Source organism: Oratosquilla oratoria, chromosome 12 (genome assembly GCF_046742065.1).
Source record: "Oratosquilla oratoria isolate Oo_2021 chromosome 12, ASM4674206v1, whole genome shotgun sequence".
NCBI classification, from domain to species: domain Eukaryota; kingdom Metazoa; phylum Arthropoda; class Malacostraca; order Stomatopoda; family Squillidae; genus Oratosquilla; species Oratosquilla oratoria.
The window spans coordinates 68,599,229-68,619,696 of NC_134788.1; the positions used below are offsets into that span (position 1 = coordinate 68,599,229).

The 20,468-nt window shown below is 45.1% G+C and overlaps 1 protein-coding gene across 1 annotated transcript in view; it reads right to left on the reverse strand.

The window, feature by feature from the left end:
• Positions 1-11,546: 11,546 nt before the first annotated feature.
• LOC143030496 (uncharacterized) overlaps positions 11,547-20,468 on the reverse strand; it is a 24,747-nt gene continuing 15,825 nt past the window's right edge. Inside the window, exons 2-4 of the mRNA XM_076193646.1 lie at positions 12,092-12,307; positions 11,784-11,996; positions 11,547-11,687 (exon numbers count right to left, since the gene is read on the reverse strand). Of these exons, the coding sequence (XP_076049761.1) occupies positions 11,547-11,687; positions 11,784-11,996; positions 12,092-12,307 (570 nt within the window). The remainder of the gene's footprint in view (positions 11,688-11,783; positions 11,997-12,091; positions 12,308-20,468) is intronic.

Below are 20,468 nucleotides of genomic sequence, written 5' to 3' on the forward strand. Positions count from 1 at the left end.
GCGTGCCCGACTGTAAGACATCTACTACCCCAGGGACTACCATTAGATGTCATCTGTCGTCATCTCCTAACACAAAATATATTAGATGAAATACTTGTCCGTTACCCCCTCTTTGGTGGGTTTTCATAATACCTGATGCCCTGCGTGACATCTCTAACTTATTTCCCCTTTGAATGGATGTACAATACCCAGTGTCCTATATTATGTTACCTACAACTCATGTATACTGTAGTATGTATGTGTATAAGTGTGTATATATATGTGTATATGTACGTGTGTAAGTATGTGTATCCCAATTGCCTTCCTACGTTCATTATGAAAACCTCCCCCCACTGTATGACGCTATTGCGTAATAAAAAAAAATGAGACATAGTCGTATACAGAGAGACGGAGGGAGGGAGGGAAAGAGAGAGACGGAGAGACAGAAAGACAGAAGGAGAGACAGAGAGACAGAAAGACAGAAACTGGGGGACTTACAGACAGACAGAGGGGCGTACAGACAGACAGACAGACAGACAGAGACAGACAGATAGACAGAGACGGAAAAACAGACAGACGAACAGACGGACAGAGACAGACATAGAGAGACGGACATACAGAGAGGCGGACACACAGGCAGATGGACAGACAGACAGAGAGGTGGACAGACAGAGAGATAGAGAGACTGACAGACAGAGGCACAAACAGACTGACTGACAGACAGACATATAGATGGGTATAGTGATAGAAAGACAGAGACACAGAAAGACGGACAGACAGGCAAGCAGAGAGAGACAGACTGAGAGAGAGATAGACACAGATAGATACATATAGAAAGACAAATAGATAGAGACAGAGAGGCATACAGACAGACAGACTGAACAGACAGGCAGACAAACAGAGAGACAGAGGGGAGAAAGGGAAGCTGGATGTTGCACGCTGGAGAGAACAATTAATGATGCATCATCGTCGCGAAGGAGAGGGAGAACGCAGTTGATGAATGGAAAAAAAAATGAAGGAGAAGTCAGTACCGATGCTGAGATAATGCCCTTGAGAAAGGGAGGGAGGGAGCGAGCAGACAACAACAGGAAGACTGACTGACCAAGGAAGAAGAAGGAAGGAGGGAGGAGAAGATGGATCGATCGAGAGGAGGTGGTAAGAAGGGCTAACGACTTGACAACGGCCAAACCACAAGGAGGCTTGGGGGGGGGGAATAATATGAACGATGGAGGAGGGAAAGTGGGACGCGAGAGAGAGGAGGTCAGCAGAGGCGAGCTGAGGGGGAGGGGGGAAGGGGGAAGGAAGGAAAATCAAGGAAGATCAAACTAGGGAAGGAAAAAAACAGGTAGAGGAGAAGGGAGAGAAGGGGAAAAGAAATGTAGGGAAACGGATGAGAAAAGTTAAGGAGAGGGAGGGAGAGAGGGAGGGAGGGGCACTGGGAGCGGAAGGGAAGGTGCTGAGGTTGGCGGGGGGGGGGGCGGAGCCCTAGTTTATGTGTGTGTGTGTGTGTGTGTGTGTGTGTGTGTGTGTGTGTGTGTGTGTGTGTGTGTGTGTGTGTGTGTGTGTGTGTGTGTATGTGTGTTCACCTCGGACCTGCTGCAGCCTCTTGTCGAGACAGCCAGACACCATCCTACGGCAGTGAGCTCAGAGCTCATTATTAGCCGATCTATGGGTAGGTCTGAGACCACTCACACATCACACACCGGGAATGCAAGGTCACAACTCCTTGACTAACATCCCGTACCTACTCGCTGCTAGGTGAACAGGGGCTACACGTGAAAGGAGACAAACCCAACTTATCTCCGCCCGGCCGGGGTATCGAACACCGGTTCTCTGACTTGTGAGGCCAGTGCTTTACCAATCCGCCACCGAGCCGTGTGTGTGTGTGTGTGTGTGTGTGTGTGTGTGTGTGTGTGTGTGTGTGTGTGTGTGTGTGTGTGTGTGTGTGTGTGTATGTGTGTGTGTATTTACCTAGTTGTATTTACCTAGTTGTATTTTACGGGAAGGGGAGCTATGCTCGTGGGTCCCGTCTTCATATCTCATTTTATCTAAACTATTTTTAAATTCATGTATTGTTTTTGCACACACCACTTTCTCATCTAACTTGTTCCAACTGTCTATTACTCTGTGAGGAAAGCTGTTCTTTTTCAAATCTCTTCTATAGCTGTCTTTTTTTATTTTCTTTCCGTGTCCTCTTGTATTTCTGTCATCCCATTTTATCAGATTCTCTCTATCAGTAATTTCCATGGCTTTCATGATTCTGTAAATAGCTATCAAATCTCCTCTCTCTCTTCTTTGCTCTAGTGTCTGTAGTTCAAGTTTTTCTAGTCTCTCTTCATATGATAGTTTTGAGAGTGTTGGTGCCAATTTTGTAATTGCTCTTTGTATTCTTTCAAGTTTTTTTAATACATTTTTTTGTACTTAGTGACCATATCGTTGCTGCATATTCCAATCTTGGTCTTATCAGGGTGATTAGGATTTACTTCACCATTTCTTCATCCAGGTATGTAAATGCAACTTTGTTTGTTCTTATTAAATTATAAGTTTCTCCAAAAATCTTATTTATATGTTTCTCAGGTGACATATTATTCATAACAATGACTCCCAGGTCCTTCTCATTTTCTACTTTTTTTATTCCTTCTTCTCCCAAATTATATGCTCCTGTTATTCTGTTTTTGCTTTTTCCAAATTCCATTATACTACACTTTTTTGTATTGAACTCCATCTCCCACTTCCTACTCCATTCCTGTACTTTATATAGATCTCTCTGTAGTGATTCACAATCTTCTTCTGTTTTCACTCTTTTTAGTAGTTTTGCATCATCTGCAAAGAAGCTCATATAGCTTTCAATTCCTTCATCCATATCATTAATATATATAGCAAACATTATTGGGGCCAGTACTGTTCCCTGCGGAACATGGCTTATTACTTTATCCCATTTTGAGTGCTGGTCTCTTATCACTACTCTCATTTTTCTTTCTTGCAAAAAGTCTTCCATCCAATTTAGCAGTTTGCCCTGTATTACTTCTTCAGTTTCTAATTTCTTAAGCAACTTCTTATGTGGTACTTTGTCAAAAGTTTTCTTTAGGTCCAGAAATGCACAGTCCGCCCATCCATCTCTTTCTTGTATTATATCTATTAGCCTTGAATAGAAACATATTAAATTGGTGACGCATGATCGTCCTTGTCTGAATCCAAATTGCCTTGGATTTAACACTTTTTTTTTTTCTAAATATTTTACCCATTTACTTTTGATAATTCTTTCACAATTTTTTGCAATTGTACTTGTTAGAGAGACTGGTCTATAGTTTGTAGGTTCTTCTTTATTTCCTCCTTTATATATAGGTACTATATTTGCTTTTTTCCAATCTTCTGGAACTTTTCCTTCTTTCAAGGAACTGTTTAGTATGCTATGTATTTTGTCTGCCAGTTCATTCCTGCATTCTTTCAGAATCCAGTTTGCTTATTTCATCTGGTCCATGCGATTTTCTGACATCGAGATTACTCAAGTGTTTCAATATTTCATTCTTTGTTACTTCTATTTCTTCCATAGGGGGGACTTTCTCTTTCCATTCGTTCTCTTCAGGTTGTATGTTCTCCCTTGTAAACACTGATTTAAAATGTTTGTTCATAATTTCCGCCATTTCCATTTCCTCGGTGTATTCAACTCCCCCTTGTCTTAATTTGGATGACCCTTCAGTGTTAGTGTCTAGACCTCCTAGATGACGTAATCTACCACCAAAATCTCCTAGACATTCATCTATCACCTCTGCTTATACTATCAGCACTGCACATATGCATTGGTGCCTACAGCAGTAGCTGGTAGTCGACCTGACGTCTTCACGCACCTGGTCATCCCAGGTCAGGTCGACTATTGTCTGAGGACAGGACCTCACCGCAAGCTGGACGCCTCACCAACCCTAAAGGATTGCCACCAAGCCAAGCAGTTACCATTGGATACTAATTATATATTCCTACGGGACATATCTATCCTGTCCAATCTCGGACAACTGTATGTTATTGTAGATATGTATATACAAATTGTAAAATATGTAAACCCTATCCTGATCTCTAACATTTGCTAAAACTGCGTCTTGTAAATAAATATTATCTCGTCTGCAACCTAGCCACGAGCCCTGTATATAAACACCTCCTGTCACTAAATAAAGAGGAAGAAGACCACAGAGAGAGACAGAGCTACGTTGTTCCGCTGAATTTCATTCTCCGCTGCTTTATATTCTAAAGCCTCCGAAACACCGCTCAACACGACCACGTACTACCACAACCATATGTTGATAGAACCTCCAACATATTCTGGCGGAAGCGGTGGGATCCAACAATATTCTGGCGGCAGCACGGGATACAACATATCTGGAAGCAGCAAGCCCATCAACTCAAAAACTTCGCTGTGAGCACTACCCAGCGAAGCGGACAACAGCTCAAGCCATCTCTCTCGCTGTGTGAGCCAGCCAACGCACAGGACAAGTCATCCCAGTGACCCACTACCCAGCGAAGCGGACAACAGCTCAAGCCATCTCTCTCGCTGTGTGAGCATACCCAACCCACAAGACAAGTCATCCCAGCGACCCACCCCAGCAGCCGGCAACGAGACAAAGCCCATCTCCCTCGCTGTGACCCAGCTCAACAACATCTGTCAAAGGAAGTATATCTCTCACCTCCAGAAGTCGGGCCGACACCTTTCAAAAACTGAACAAATCCCACACACGAACTTCCCTATTTGTCACCCTTCTCATTCTTTTCAATATTTCCAGATCTGCACCATCGCACCAAACTCCATAGAATCATTCAACTTCCACCTCTTGTGAACCCTCCACCATCGCATCATACCCGTCAGCACTGTAAGTAGATGCTTGTACTTTTATTGGGGCTAGGTGTAGCTCTCAATTGTTGTGTGAGTGAGTTTAAGTGAAGGCTATCCAGTGATTTTTTTTATATTTTTTGCAAAGCCTTAAATTTTTTTCGGTGATTTTTTTTTTTTTCTTTTTGTACGAAAGTGTGCATGACCCATTCATAGTCCAACGTTTCACACCATTACAACACTCGTTCCAAAATGGCAACACAAAACGAAAGTAACACACAGTCCTCGCCGAATCAAAACACAGACCCAACCGTCGCTCAACCACATATGCAACGTTCTGCAACAAACCTACTAACACTCCTTCAACATGACAACACTCTTCCGAAGTTCAACGGGACAAACATCGCCATCCACACTCTCTTAGATGACGTCCGTTCGGAAATACAGCGCACACAGGTGCACGACGACATGACAAAAATCGCGGTCCTTAAAAGTCGCATCGATTTCAACGACACCCTTGCAAGCGACATCATCCAATCCGACGCGTTCCAAAAGCCACAGACTTTCCAAAATTTCATTGATGAGTTCAAGAAATCTTTCGCCCCATATGAACAGTTAGGCTCCCTCTCTCCCTTCTACACACTCGGAACAAACTTTAACACACACCCTTATCTCACAAAAGAAAGAGCAGTCAGGGAGGCGAGTCAGTTCAAGGAAGAACTAAAAGACGCACTCACTTCTTCACCTTGGGTTACAAATAACACAATTAGCCTAGATCACGTACTCTCATTATTTAGCTACATAAAACTGATCTCGCGCCTTCACCCAGAAACACTAAAGAAAATAGAGAACATTCCTTTTGATCTAAACACAACACTCGTTGACTTCTCTAGAAAATTTTCGGACACATCAGCGACAAAAACACAAATTCAACAACAACAAATTCCCCTTACACACACACTCACACACCCACCCTCTCCCACAGTAGCAAAAATATCACAAGAACATTACACTAGAGGTAGACCCATATCACGCGAACATCACACTAGAGGTAGACAAACATCACGCACAAGATCACGACAGCGTTCACAATCTAGGAAACCATTCGTTTGCAAAATCTGCAACATAGTGGGACATAGCACAAACAGGTGTTATTACAGACAACCAACTAGCTACTGCTCATATCACGGACCAGCTTTTCACGACACAACACAATGTCGCGTCTTGAAATCACAAACCTACACGTCATACGCGTCTCCCCAACAACCGACTAGCGACAACACAAACAAACAAAACACAGTATGACTATCGTCTCACGGTGAACAAAACACACGACCTCACGAGACAGAATCAAACCCCCCACTACCGATTCTCACGATGGCTGACTCTCGATCATCCCCGTCTGCCATGACATTTCGGGCCACGGTCAACAACCTTCCACAACTACTCTTTCTGGACACAGGATCCCCAGTTAATCTAATGTCAAAGGTTTCTTTCGACCAATTTCGGTTCAGACACTGTAGAGTAACAGTTATAGAGCCAACGAATATCACATTACAAAATGTAGACGGAGTTCCCTTTCCCATTCTAGGAAAAACCGAACTAGACATCTCCCTGCATGCCAACTGTCCTCCCATTACAACGACAGTATACATAGCGGACGTAGTGTTTCCCGCAGATATTCTTATAGGTTTGACATGGATGCAAAGAAATCGCATCATCATCTATCCTGCTCAAAACGGCATTGGTTTCAACAATCACTTCAAAACGGCTCTAAAGACAGCTAACACGCATGCACACACAGAAAACACGCGCGTCAAACACTTGCATATGATCAAGCAACAGCATGCAATATCATCAACAACAACAACTGAACAAAACAGTGACGAAACAGAAAAGGTGACACTTGTAACAGACACGCACACTGGAGTAACAGACACGCCCACCCCATCCGCTCACCCCCGTAGCTCACAACACAAACGAAATAGACGCACACTGTCAGCGCGTATGTCAAAGTCAACTCGCGACCACAAGAAACACGATGTTTTCACTAACATCCAGGAAATATCACCACAATACACTACCGTCTCACAGATCTCTCTCACGAACTCTCACGCGGTTGTAATCACTGGCGAAACACTATCCACGCGAGTACACAAAACTCAAAGTACGTATCTTCAAAGCTCCCGACTCAGATGTTCTTTGCATCAGAGCACTTGCCGTGTATCTGGTGTATCTCTCTTATCCGCCCTATCCCACACATCGAGCAAAGGACACACAACAATCATAGTTGCAAATAATACCAATGCCCCTCTTCAGATGAACAAAGGAACAAACATTTGTGATTTTACAGTGTATCCCGCCCCAGTACACGTAATCGAGCATGACAACTCACAACACGTATGCGCCATCAACAACGGAGAACACAACACACAGGAAACCATCAAAGCACCACACATTAACGGTGTAGATTTCCCTGAAGCACGAGAAGATCTCCTAACACTCTTGAACACGTACAGGCACGGAATTGCACTCCCAGGCGAACCATTAGGTCTCACAGACATCATACAACATCATATACCACTTCAACCAAATGCAAAACCACGGTACATACCCGCTTACCGTCTTCCTCACAGTAAAAGAAACATTGTCGACAACATAATTGCAGACATGCTCGACCAAGGCATCATTGAACACAGCCTATCTCACTGGAATTTTCCTCTCTTTGTCGTTCCAAAACACGACGGCTCCTTTCGCCCTGTTGTTGATTTCCGTGAGCTAAATAAACTCACCATTCCCGAAAGGCATCCTATTCCTCATCTTCAAGACACAATCTACTCCATAGGCGAACACAACACGGTCTTCTCTACTCTCGACCTTATGTCAGGGTATTTCCAAATACCTCTAGATGACGAATCAAAACCTCTGACAGCCTTCAGTACCAATACGGGCCATTACCACTTCAAAAGGTTGGCCATGGGACTCGTCTCTGCTCCCTCTGTTTTCACAAGACTTATGTTCAAGGTCTTAGAAGGTTTGATAGGAAAGACCGTCTTCATATACTTTGACGACATTATCATTGCATCACGGTCACTCACGGAACACCTTAACACACTTCAGGGTCATCCTAAAGGGTCGTCCTGAACGGTCCTGAAGGGTCGTCCTAAAGGATCATCCAGAAGGGTCATCCTGAAGGGTCGTCCTGAAGGGTCATCCTGAAGGGTCATCCTAAAGGTTCATCTTGAAGGGTCGTCCTGAAGAGTCGTCCTGAAGGGTCATCCTGAAGGGTCGTCCTGAAGAGTACTACTGAATGGTCATCCTGAAGGGTCGTCCTGAAGGGTATTTTTGAAGGTTCGTCCTGAAGGGTCATCTTAAAGGGTCGTCCTGAAGGGTGATCCTGAAGGGTCATTCTGAAGGGTTGTCCTAAAGGGTCATCCTGAAGGATCGTCCTGAAAGGTCATCCTGAAGGGTATTCCTAAAGGGTCGTCCTTAATGGTCATCCTGAAGAGTCGTCCTGATGGGTCATCCTGAAAGGTCGTCCTGAAGGGTCGTCCTGAAAGGTCATCCTGAAGGGTCATCCCGAAAGGCCATCCTGAAGGGTCGTCCTGAAGGGGCATCCTGAAAGGTCGTCTTGAAGGGTCATCCTAAAGGGTCGTCTTGAAGGGTCCTCATAAAGGGTCGTCCTGAAGGGTCTTCCTGAAGAGTCGTCATGAAGGGTACTACTGAATGGTTATCCTGAAGGGTCGTCCTGAAGGGTATTCCTGAAGGGTCATCTTAAAGGGTGATCCTGAAGGGTTATTCTGAAGGGTTGTCCTGAAAGGTCGTCCTGAAGGGTCATCCTGAAGGGTCGTCCTGAAAGGACATCCTGAAGGGTATTCCTGAAGGGTCGTCCTTAGGGGTCATCCTGAAGAGTCGTCCTGAAGGGTCATCCTAAAAGGTCGTCCTGAATGGTCATCCTGAAGGGTCATCCTGAAGAGTCGTCCTGAAGGGTCGTCCTGAAAGGTTGTCCTGAAGGGTCATCCTGAAGGGTCGTCCTGAAGGATCGTCCTGAAGGGTCGTCCTGAAGGGTCATCGTAAAGGGTCATCTTGAAGGGTCGTCCTGAAAGGTCATCTTGAAGGTTCGTCTTCAAGGGTAGTCCTCAAGGGTCATCCTGAGGTGTCGTCATGAAGGGTTATCCTGAAGGGTAGTCCTGAAGGGTCGTCCTGAAAGGTCATCCTGAAGGGTGGTCCTGAAGGGTCATCCTGTAGGTTCGTCCTGAAGGGTCATCCTGAAGGGTCATTCTAAAGGGTCATCCTGAAGGGCCATACTGAAGGACCATCCTAAGGGTTATCCTGAAGGGTCGTTCTGAAGGGTCATCCTGATGGGTCTTCCTGAAGGTTCAATGTGAAGGGTCGTCCTGAAGGGTCATCCTGAAGGGTCGTCCTGGAGGGTCGTCCTGAAGGGTCATCCTGAAGGGTCGTCCAGAAGAGTCGTCCTGAATGGTGATCTTGAAGGGTGGTCCTGAATGGTGATCTTGAAGGGTCGTCCTGAAGGGTAATTCTGAAGGGTGGTCCTGAAGGGTCATCCTGAAAGGTCATCCTGAAGGGTCGTCCTGAAGGGTCATCCTGAAGATTCGTCCTGAAGGGTCATCCTGAAGAGTCGTCCTGAAGGATAATCCTGAAGGGTCGTCCTGAAGGATAATCCTGAAGAGTCGTCCTGAAGGATAATCCTGAAGGGACGTACTGAAGGGTCATCCTGGAGGGTCAGCCTGAAAGATCGTCCCGAAGGGTCATCGTGAAAGGTCATCCTGAAGGCTCCTCCTGAAGGGTCATTCTGAAGATTCGTTTTGAAGGGCCGTCCTGAAGGGTCATCCTGAACGGCCATCCCTTAGGGTCGCCCTGAAAGGTTCTGAAGGGTCATCCTAAAGGGGCGTCCTGAAGAATCATTCTGAAGGGTCGTCCTGAAGGGTCATCCTGAAGGGTCGTCCAGAAGGGTCTTCCTGAAAGGTCATTCTGAAGAGTCATCCTGAAGGGTAGTCCTGAAGGGTCGTCCCCATTGTTCGTCCTGAAGGGTCGTCCTGAAGGGTTGTCCTGAAGGGTCATCCTGAAGGGTCGTCTTGAAGGGTCATCCTAAAGGGTAGTTCTGAAGGGTCATCCTGAAGGCTCGTCCTGAATGTTCGTCCTGAAGGGTATTCCTGAAGGTTCGTCCTGAAAGGTATTCCTGAAGGGTCGTCCTAAAGTGTCATCCTGGAGGGTCATCCTGAAAGGTCGTCCTGAAGGGTTATCCTGAAAGGTCGTCCTGAAGGGTCATCCTGAAGTGTTGTCCTGAAAGGTCGTCCTGAAGGGTAGAAGGGTCGTCCTGAAGGGTCATCCTGAAGGGTCATCCTGAAGGGTCGTCCTGAAGGGAGATTCTGATGGGTCATCCTGAAGTCTCGTTCTGAAGGGTCATCCTGAAAGGTCATCCTGAAGGGTCATCCTGAAAGGACATCCTGAAGGATCGTCCCGAAGGGTCATCGTGTAAGGTCATCGTGAAGGCTCGTCCTGAAAGTCATTCTGAAGATTCGTCTTGAAGGGTCGTCCTGAAGGGTCATCCTGAAGGGCCGTCCCTTAGCGTCGTCATGAAAGGTCCTGAAGGGTCATCCTGAAGGGGCGTCCTGAAGAATCATCCTGAAGGGTCATCCTGATGGGTCGTCCTGAAGGGTCGTCCTGAAGTGTCGTCCAGAAGGGTCTTCCTGAAAGGTCATCCTGAAGAGTCATCCTGAAGGGTAGTCCTGAAGGGTCATCCTGAAGGGTCGTCCCCAATGTTCGTCCTGAAGGGTCGTCCTGAAGGGTCAAGGGTCGTCCTGAAGGGTTGTCCTGAAGGGTCATCCTGAAGGGTCATCCTGAAGGGTAGTTCTGAAGGGTCATCCTGAAGGGTCATCCTGAAGACTCGTCCTGAAGGTTCGTCTGAATTGTATTCCTGAAGGTTTCCTCCTGAAGGGTATTCCTGAAGGGTCGTCCTGAAGGGTCATCCTGAAAGGTCGTCCTGAAGGGTCATCCTGAAAGGTCGTCCTGAAGGGTCATCCTGAAAGGTCGTCCTGAAGGGTCATCCTGAAAGGTCGTCCTGAAGGGTCATCCTGAAAGGTCGTCCTGAAGGGTAATCCTGAAAGGTCGTCCTGAAGGGTCATCCAGAAGGTTTGTCCTGAAAGGTCGTCCTGAAGGGAAATCCTGAATGTTCGTCCTGAAGGGTATTCCTGAAGGTTCGTCCTGAAGGGTATTCCTGAAGGGTCGTCGTGAAGTGTCATACTGAAAGGTCGTCCTGAAGGGTCATCCTGAAAGGTCGTCCTGAAGGGTTATCCTGAAAGGTCGTCCTGAAGGGTCATCCGGAATGTTTGTCCTGAAATGTCATCCTGAAGAGTCATCCTGAAGGCTCGTCCTGAAGGGTCATCCTGAAGGGTCATCCTGAAGGGTCATCCTGAAAGGTCATCCTGAAGGGTCATCCTGAAAGGTCATCCTGAAGGGTCATCCTGAAAGGTCATCCTGAAGGGTCATCCTGAAAGGTCATCCTGAAGGATCGTCCCGAAGGGTCCTGATAGGGTCATCCTGAAGGTCGTCCTGAAGGGTCATCCTGGTCGTCTTGAAGGGTCGTCCTGAAGGGTCGTCCTGAAGGGTCTTCCTGAAGGGTCATCCTGAAAGGTCATCCTGAAGGGTAGTCCTCAGGGGTCGTCCTGAAGGGTCGTCCTGCGGTCCTGAAGGGTCGTCCTGAAGGGTCAAGGGTCGTCCTGAAGGGTCATCCTGAAGGTTCGTCCTGAAGTCGTCCTGGTCCTGAAGGTCCTCCTGAAGGGTCCTGAAGGTCGTCCTGAAGGGTCATCCTGCGGTCGTCCTGAAGGGTCCTGAAAGGTCGGTCCTGAAGGGTCATCCTGCGGTCGTCCTGAAGGGTCATCCTGGGTCGTCCTGAGGGTCATCCTGAAAGGTCGTCCTGAAGGGTCATCCTGAAAGGTCGCTGGGTCCTGAAGGGTCATCCTGCGGTCGTCCTGAGGGTCATCCTGGGTCGTCCTGAAGGGTCATCCTGAAGGGTCCTGCGGTCCCTGAGGGGTCTCCTGAAGGGTCGTCCTGAAGGGTCATCCTGAAGGGTCCTGAGGGTGTCCTGAAGGGTCCTGGGGTCCTGAATTGTCGTCCTGAAGGGTCCTGAGGGTCCTGCGGTCCTGAGGGTCATCCTGCGGTCCTCCTGAGGGTCGGCCTGCGGGTCCTGAGGGGTCCTGAAGGGTCATCCTGAGGGGTCCTGCGGTCCTGAGGGTGGTCCTGAGGGTCCTGAGGGGTCCTGAGGGGTCCTGCGGTCCTGAGGGGTCCTGAAGGGTCCTGGGTCTTCCTGCGGTCCTGAGGGTCGTCCTGCGGGTCATCCTGAGGGTCCTGAAGGGTCCTGGGGGTCATCCTGAAGGGTCCCTGAGGGTGGTCCTGCGGTCCTGAGGGTCCTGCGGTCCTGGGGTCATTCCTGAGGGGGTCCTGGGTCCTGGGGTCGTCCTGAGGGTCATCCTGCGGTCCTGAGGGGTCCTGCGGTCCTGAGGGGTCCTGCGGTCCTGAGGGGTCCTGCGGTCCTGAGGGGTCCTGCGGTCCTGAGGGGTCCTGCGGTCCTGAGGGGTCCTGCGGTCCTGAGGGGTCCTGCGGTCCTGAGGGTCCTGCGGTCCTGAGGGGTCCTGCGGTCCTGAGGGGTCCTGCGGTCCTGAGGGGTCCTGCGGTCCTGAGGGGTCCTGCGGTCCTGAGGGGTCCTGCGGTCCTGAGGGGTCCTGCGGTCCTGAGGGGTCCTGCGGTCCTGAGGGGTCCTGCGGTCCTGAGGGGTCCTGCGGTCCTGAGGGGTCCTGCGGTCCTGAGGGGTCCTGCGGTCCTGAGGGGTCCTGCGGTCCTGGGGTCCTGCGGTCCTGAGGTGTCCTGCGGTCCTGAGGGGTCCTGCGGTCCTGAGGGGTCCTGCGGTCCTGAGGGGTCCTGCGGTCCTGAGGGGTCCTGCGGTCCTGAGGGGTCCTGCGGTCCTGAGGGGTCCTGCGGTCCTGAGGGGTCCTGCGGTCCTGAGGGGTCCTGCGGTCCTGAGGGGTCCTGCGGTCCTGAGGGGTCCTGCGGTCCTGAGGGGTCCTGCGGTCCTGAGGGGTCCTGCGGTCCTGAGGGGTCCTGCGGTCCTGAGGGGTCCTGCGGTCCTGAGGGGTCCTGCGGTCCTGGGGGTCCTGCGGTCCTGAGGGGTCCTGCGGTCCTGAGGGGTCCTGCGGTCCTGAGGGGTCCTGCGGTCCTGAGGGGTCCTGCGGTCCTGAGGGGTCCTGCGGTCCTGAGGGGTCCTGCGGTCCTGAGGGGTCCTGCGGTCCTGAGGGGTCCTGCGGTCCTGGGGTGTAGTGCGGTCCTGAGGGGTCCTGCTGTCCTGGGGGGTCCTGCGGTCCTGGGGTGTCCTGAAGGGTGAGAACTAGATTCACAAATGGTCCCACATACCGATAACGAGCCCTTTAGTGAAATCCGGGCGACTCTGAAATATTGATATCTGAATGTTGGTTTATGAGAATCACGTTGGGAACCATACAACTGAAGTGCATTGTTATATCTAACGTAATTCATTTCCATGACTGATTGTCTATCTATATCTAACTATATATCTAAATCTATCTATATCTATGTCTGCCTGCCTGCCTGCCTGCCTGTCTGCCTGCTTGTCTCTGTCTGTCTTCCTGTCCGCCTGCCTGCTGTCTGTCTGTCTATCTGTCTGTCTGTCTGTCTGTCTGCCTGCCTGCCTGCTTGCCTGTCTGCCTGTCTGTCTTTCTGTCTTTGCCTATCTGACTGTCTGTCTGTCTGTCTGTCTAGCTATCTAGCTATATTTCTTAGGACTATGAGTAGGTATAGTGCAATTGGAAGACTGGATAGAAGAGCACACTCAAAGTGGAAATACAAAATTAAGATTACCAGACTAGTGGAAAAAATAAGCTCAGTTAAATCTGACAAGGATATCTTGATAAATTGAGAAAAAAAATGAACGAGACGTTTAAAAGATGTTTTCTCTCGGTATTTACAAAAGAGAAGAGAGATACGATACCTGACCTCAAGAAGGATGATGCAGACATAGTCATCGTATTAAAACAGTAGAGGAGGATTTGTAGAAATTAATTTAAATTAGACAAATTTAGATTTAGGAGAGAAATACGCAGGAACTAGTTTACTAATAGAGTGGTGAGCGACTAGAATAGACTTAGTAACCATGTAGTGAGACCTGAAACTACTAGTTGTTTTAAAAGAAGGTTAGATAACTTCATGGATGGGGATGAAAGGTGTTGATGGACTTGGAACTGCCTAGTGTAGGCCTTATGGTCTCTTGTAGTCTCCTTTACTCTTATATTCCTATGTTCTCTCTTTTCTTCTGTTGTTCTCTCTCTTGGTGGTCTTTAATAAGGCGCTATTCACACTAGCGGTTTCAATTATAGTATGAATGAATGGAAGCGTTCACACAAAAATTCACGGTTCTCCCTTGACTATGCAATAACTCCGTGGTTTCCATGCGGTTCAAACCGGTAATGTGAACAGGGCCTAACGCAAGGAGATTCTTAATGCTTTTTTGTGTCTTTTAAGTAGAGGTATGCCTTACTAACCTATCTCTTTGGGATCTATTTTGAAAAGCCCGAGGGATAAGCTCTCTGTCTGGCACTTAGCTATACTATTCAGTTCCACCAAGATATCGTTGAAGCCTGTTGTCTTACGAATCAGAGTAAAAATACACCGTTATAGTCTACGTTAGGCTTTATGGATTCTACTTGGCAGCTTAGCATGAGCTAAAACAAAGACAGACTTAAGCAGGTAGAAAAAGACAGACGTCAAATTTAGACATAGATAGACGAAGAAAAAGGTAAGGACAAAGGCGCATAGACTGATATATAGACAGACAGACAGACAGGCAGGCAGAGAGAAAAGAAGAGAAAAAAAAGGAGACAGAGAAAGTAAAAGAGAAAGGGGAAGACAGAAAAAGGGAAGGACAGAGAAAGGGAAGGACAGAGAAAGGGAAGGACAGAGAAAGGGAAGGACAGAGAAAGGGAAGGACAGAGAAAGGGGAAGACAGAGAAAAGGAAGGACAGAAAGAAAGGAAAATACAGAAAGGAAAAGAGAGAGAGAGAAAGGGAGAGACAGAAAAATAGAAATATAGAGAGAGAAAGGAAAAAAAAAAAAAAAGACATAAGCACACACACAGGTCTAAATCACCACCCGCACAGTCCTAACAATCTTGTGAGGCCCCAGTTAAAACAATTGTTAATATGAGTGCGAATATATACCAAATATAATGATTTATTGATATATGTTGTTGTTAATCACACCACCAGCAAATAAGTAATTGACAACCAGGTCGAACAACGAGTACAAACAAATCACTGTTTGAATTGGACAGTGTGAACAAAATGGTAAATTAAACATATAAATAGGTGTCGGGTTGCTCAAGTTGGTGTACACGTATATGTGAACATATGTACACACTTATGTGCACATGCGTAAGAAAGTACACATAAATTCTCCCTCTCTCTCTCTCTCTCTCTCTCTCTCTCTCTCTCTCTCTCTCTCTCTCTCTCTCTCTCTCTCTCTCTCTCTCTCTCTCTCTCTCTCTCTCTCTCTCTCTCTCTCTCTCTCTCTCTCTCTCTTTCACACACTTACACACACGCGCGCGCGTGCGCACACACACATACACACAGTCACACACACACACACACACACACACACACACACACACACACACACACACACACACACACACACACACACACACACACACACACACACACACACACACACACACACACACACACACACACACACACACACACACACACACACCACGCTCGATTACACAGACCTATTGATTGCTCTGTTCCTTGTTATCAGTATTCGGGTTATTTATGGCATTTTTCAACAGATAAAAGTTTTTAATTTCCTTTTTGGAAGAAGTATATGTGGAACACACCGCTGCGTCATGTAGTGGACCATTCCACTTATTGCATTGTGGTAAAGTATTGTTTTGGCACGTTAAGGTTCCTTACCGTTTCACTGTTTTTTCATATTCAGCATTAAAGGAAACAGTCTGGTATTTCTGTGATTTATGTCCCGCGATTTATCGTTGATATTGTTACAAATGTTATGTTTTGTAATCATTATTTTTGTTATCGATTCATTTGATTTATTAATTTGTTTATGTCTACATTTATTTGTGTATGTAATTTTTGTTTGTTTATTTCTTCATTTATTCATCTGTAAATTTATATTAATTTTTTTAATCAGCTTCTCTAATAACTTGTTATTCATTTATCTATTTTGATGACAATGAGCCATCCACCATTGGCTGTTGTAGGTTGATAGTCGTACAGAGTATATCATACAAATAGAGATGTTTATTCACTGAGGTTGTCTTTGTACTCAAAGGTTGTGGATCAACAAGCCTGTTTATTATCAGATTAAATAATTCTCCATTATAGTATGAGGAAAATAAATAAACAGAAAAATAAATATATTTGATATTCAACTATATAATTATGTTAAAACTGTCAAGGAGGTTAATTAGTACAAGTTCAGTGAGGAGTGCGTATTCCTTGATATTTTATACTAATTGCCATCTCATCCTCATTGCTGTCTGTGTTTGAAGAGATATCATATTCTGAAAAAAATGTGCGATTATATTTTGAGAATAAAGGAAATATAATATTTTGAAAATATGTCTTTATATATTAAGGACAGAAGAGATAGTGCTTTGAAAAAAAAAACGCGTGCACATATTTTGAGAAAAAATATATGTGTTCGTAACCTGTGAACGTTTTAATCTTCATGTAAGTTTTAGTTGTGACCCATGTGAGTGCCTAAGATGTGCTCAAGATAATCACCTCAATGTTGATTTCCGATAATAATTGTTGCCTCGAGTCACAAAGGATTATAAAGGCGGAGCATGCCGACAGGAGACCTTTGGTCCATATCTTGGTCGGATGCGAAAAAAAAATCATAATAATAATAGATGAATAAATAAAAACTATAATAATGTAAATAACAAATAAAATACATAGATAAATGCATAGGTATAGTTAAATAATAAACAAACAGGTAAATAGTAAATAATAATATATTGACATATAACTAATAATAAATGAAAATCAAACAGACAAATTATAAAAAAAAAATAATAATAATATAAAATAAATTATAATCATTACAGCATCTTGCTTAGGTGTTTATCTAAATGATTCTTAAAGCTTCGAGCTGAACTACATTGCACTGCCTGTAAAATAGATGATAATCATCACAGCATCTTGCTTAGGTGTTTATCTAAATGATTCTTAAAGCTTCGAACTGAACTACATTGCACTGCCTCTGCAGGAAGTTGCATCCAATGGAAACCGAAAACCCCACAGAAGCTTCCTACAGACATTTCTAGGAAGAAACTTCGATCTCGTGTCTGTTCTATTAGTATGTGGAACTGTTTATATTTCAAGAACTTGTCGTAGTGAATGGAGGGGAGCAGTCACCGGTTCACAGCACTCCTTATGTAATTAAGGTTTTGGAAATACAAAGCTCATATGAAGAAATCGTGGGTCTAGTTCGAAGAACAACTGCCAGCCCCTCGAGGACGCACCTCCAAATGAAAGTGATGATATTGGAGATAGAAGGCAAATCGAAAGGAATATTGAAGATGGATACTGCTGGAAGTTCAACAATGTTTCTTTAGCAAAATGAAATTCCTTTCTTTTATACATACTGACTACTTAGTTTACATGGATGATACTATAGGAAACTTAGTTACACATCTTTGATCCTGGGGGACATTAACAGTTCTTGTTCTCCATTTTCCCTCTCCAAGCATTGCTTTACCAGCTACGCTACGAACTCGTTTCCATTATTCTAGAATTATCCTTATCCGTTTATTCTTACGCGGTGGGATGGATCTCCAGCTGGTAATGGTTTTTGTTAGTAACCTCATTTCATGGAAATGTAAGCCGTGTAGATCTAAGTAGTGGAAATGAAAACACAGGAAGGAAGAGGAGAGAGCGACAGCAAGGGGGGGGGGAAGAGAGACATGTTAAGAAAGTTTGTGCGTTTGGACGGAATGCGACAGAAGTGAGAGACGAAATAAGCGAAACTGTCAGGAAAAAGATTTAATTTGGAAGTGGGTAGAAACAACTTTGTCAACTGTGTAGTTAATGAATGGAATAAACTTCTGCAGAGGCAGTGTAATGTAGCTCATTTCGAAGCTTTAAGACTCATTTAGATAAACATCTAAGCAAGATGCTGTAATGACTGCCATTTATTCTATATTGTTTATTTTTTATTATTTGTCTGTTTATTATTTGCTTGATTTTCATTTATTATCATTTATCTGTCAATTTATTATTATTTACTATTTACCTGTTTGTTTATTACTTAACTATACTAATACATTTCTCTACTTTATTTATAATTTTTATATTATTTATTTTTCATTTTTTCATTTATCATTATATATATATATATATATATATATATATATAATTTAGCATCCGACCTAGTTATGGACCAAAAGGTCTCCTGTCGGCATGCTCCGCCTTTGTAATCCTTTGTAAAGTGAAAATGAGAAAGCATAGACAAACAGTAGAAGGCTTGAGACGGAAGGACGCAGGAAACACGAAAGACGAGCCAGATAGGACAAGAAGAGAAAGGGAGGATAAAGATATATTATCTATAGAAGGAGAACGAGAAGAAGAACTGAAGTCGAGATAAACGATGGCTGAAATTAGAATTAAGGAGAGCGCATGGCCGTCAACGCAAGTTAATTCGAGAAGGATAAGGAGAGGACAATAACGCAGAAACAAGTTTCATGGAAATACGAAGATTTCGAGATAGAGGGAGACTGTCTCGAAGCCCACACAGGAGAACTCCCTACCGCTTTCCTTCATGCATTAGCCTCTTCGCCCGTTTTCTTCGCCCGTTTTCTTCGGCTCCTGTTGTCGTCAGGAGATATTTTTCATCCTTATGGTAGTCATCACGTGGTAGTTACGGGGTTTCAGTCTGTCTGTCTGCCTCTCTGTTTGTCTCTGTCTGTCTGTCCCTGTCTCTCTGTCTCTGTCTCTGTCTCGGTATGTCTGTCTATATGTCTGTGTCTGTCTGTCTGTCTGTCTCTACTTCTCTCCTCTCTCTCTCTCTCTCTCTCTCTCTCTCTCTCTCTCTCTCTCTCTCTCTCTCTCTCTCTCTCTCTCTCTCTCTCTCTCTCTCTCTCTCCTCTCTCTCTCTCTCTCTCTCTCTCTCTCTCTCTCTCTCTCTCTCTCTCTCCTCTCTCTCTCTCTCTCTCTCTCTCTCTCTCTCTCTCTCTCTCTCTCTCTCTCTCTCTCTCTCTCTCTCTCTCTCTCTCTCTCTCTCTCTCTCTCTCTCTCTCTCTCTCTCTCTCTCTCTCTCTCTCTCTCTTTCTCTTTCTCTCTGTCTCTCTCTTTCTCTCTCTTTCTCTTTCTCCTGACTTCAAACTATTCAATTCATCTCCCTGGCTTGCCCTACCACACCGGGAGTTAAGACGAGGCTTGTAGGCAAAGACACACTCGCTTATATACAAACATGTACACCTATATAAGAATTTAAACATACACATATATTTGCAAGTTCTCACCTACGCTGGAACCTATAAATAGAGACGTAGGTACACACAAACATGCACATATATATATACACACATACACACAAGCGCACACACATATATAAACGCACACACACCTACACACACACACACACACACACACACACACACACACACACACACACACACACACACACACACACACACACACACACACACACACATACACACACACACGCTTACACACACACAACTCACGCCATTTAGTTCTTTACGTTTTGAATGTCTTCCACATAAAAAACAAAGAAATAAGTAAACAAACAAATAGTTTAACGTAGTATAAGAAACAATTGGAGCATAGGATTTATCTCTGAAGATTAAGAGAATTAGAGAAAATGTGGCCGAGATATTGAGGCACGGAGAAAAGGGCATGAGGTGTTCGCTGAGTGGAAGGAGAGTTTCGAGGCATAACAGGGGAGAAAATGAGTAAGAGCGGAACATGTGTCCTGGAGAAAGAGATAGAGAGAAAATCGTGGAGTAAGTATTGCAAAAGATGTATGAGAGACTAAGAGGTGATACACACAGACATGGAGATAATGTCGACCAAAATATTTGAGAGACAAAGATATACTTACGACGAAGGAATATAAGAGTGGAACATGTATCCTGGAAAAGGAGAAAGAGAAAATCGTGGAGTAAGTATTGCAAAATATGTAAGAGAGACTAAGGGCTGATACACAGAGACATAGAGATAATGTCGACCAAAATCTTGAAGAGACGAAGATATACTTACGAGAAAGGAATGTAAGAGCGAAACAAATATTTTGGAGAAAGATGGAGAGAAAATCGTGGAGTAAATATTGCAAAAGATGTAAGAGGGGCTGATACACAGAGACACGGAGATAATGTCGAACAAAATATTTGAGAGACAAAGATATACTTACGACGAAGGAATATAGATGTCACAGAAGAACAAGGAAGAACAAGAAGAACTAGTGCAACAAATAAAAAAAGCTAATTATGCGACCTAGTTATGGACCAAAAGGTCTCCTGTCAGCATGCTCCGTCTTTGTAATCCTTTGTAATTTTCAAAAGAGAACTAGAGAAACGAACGGAAAGAGAGGT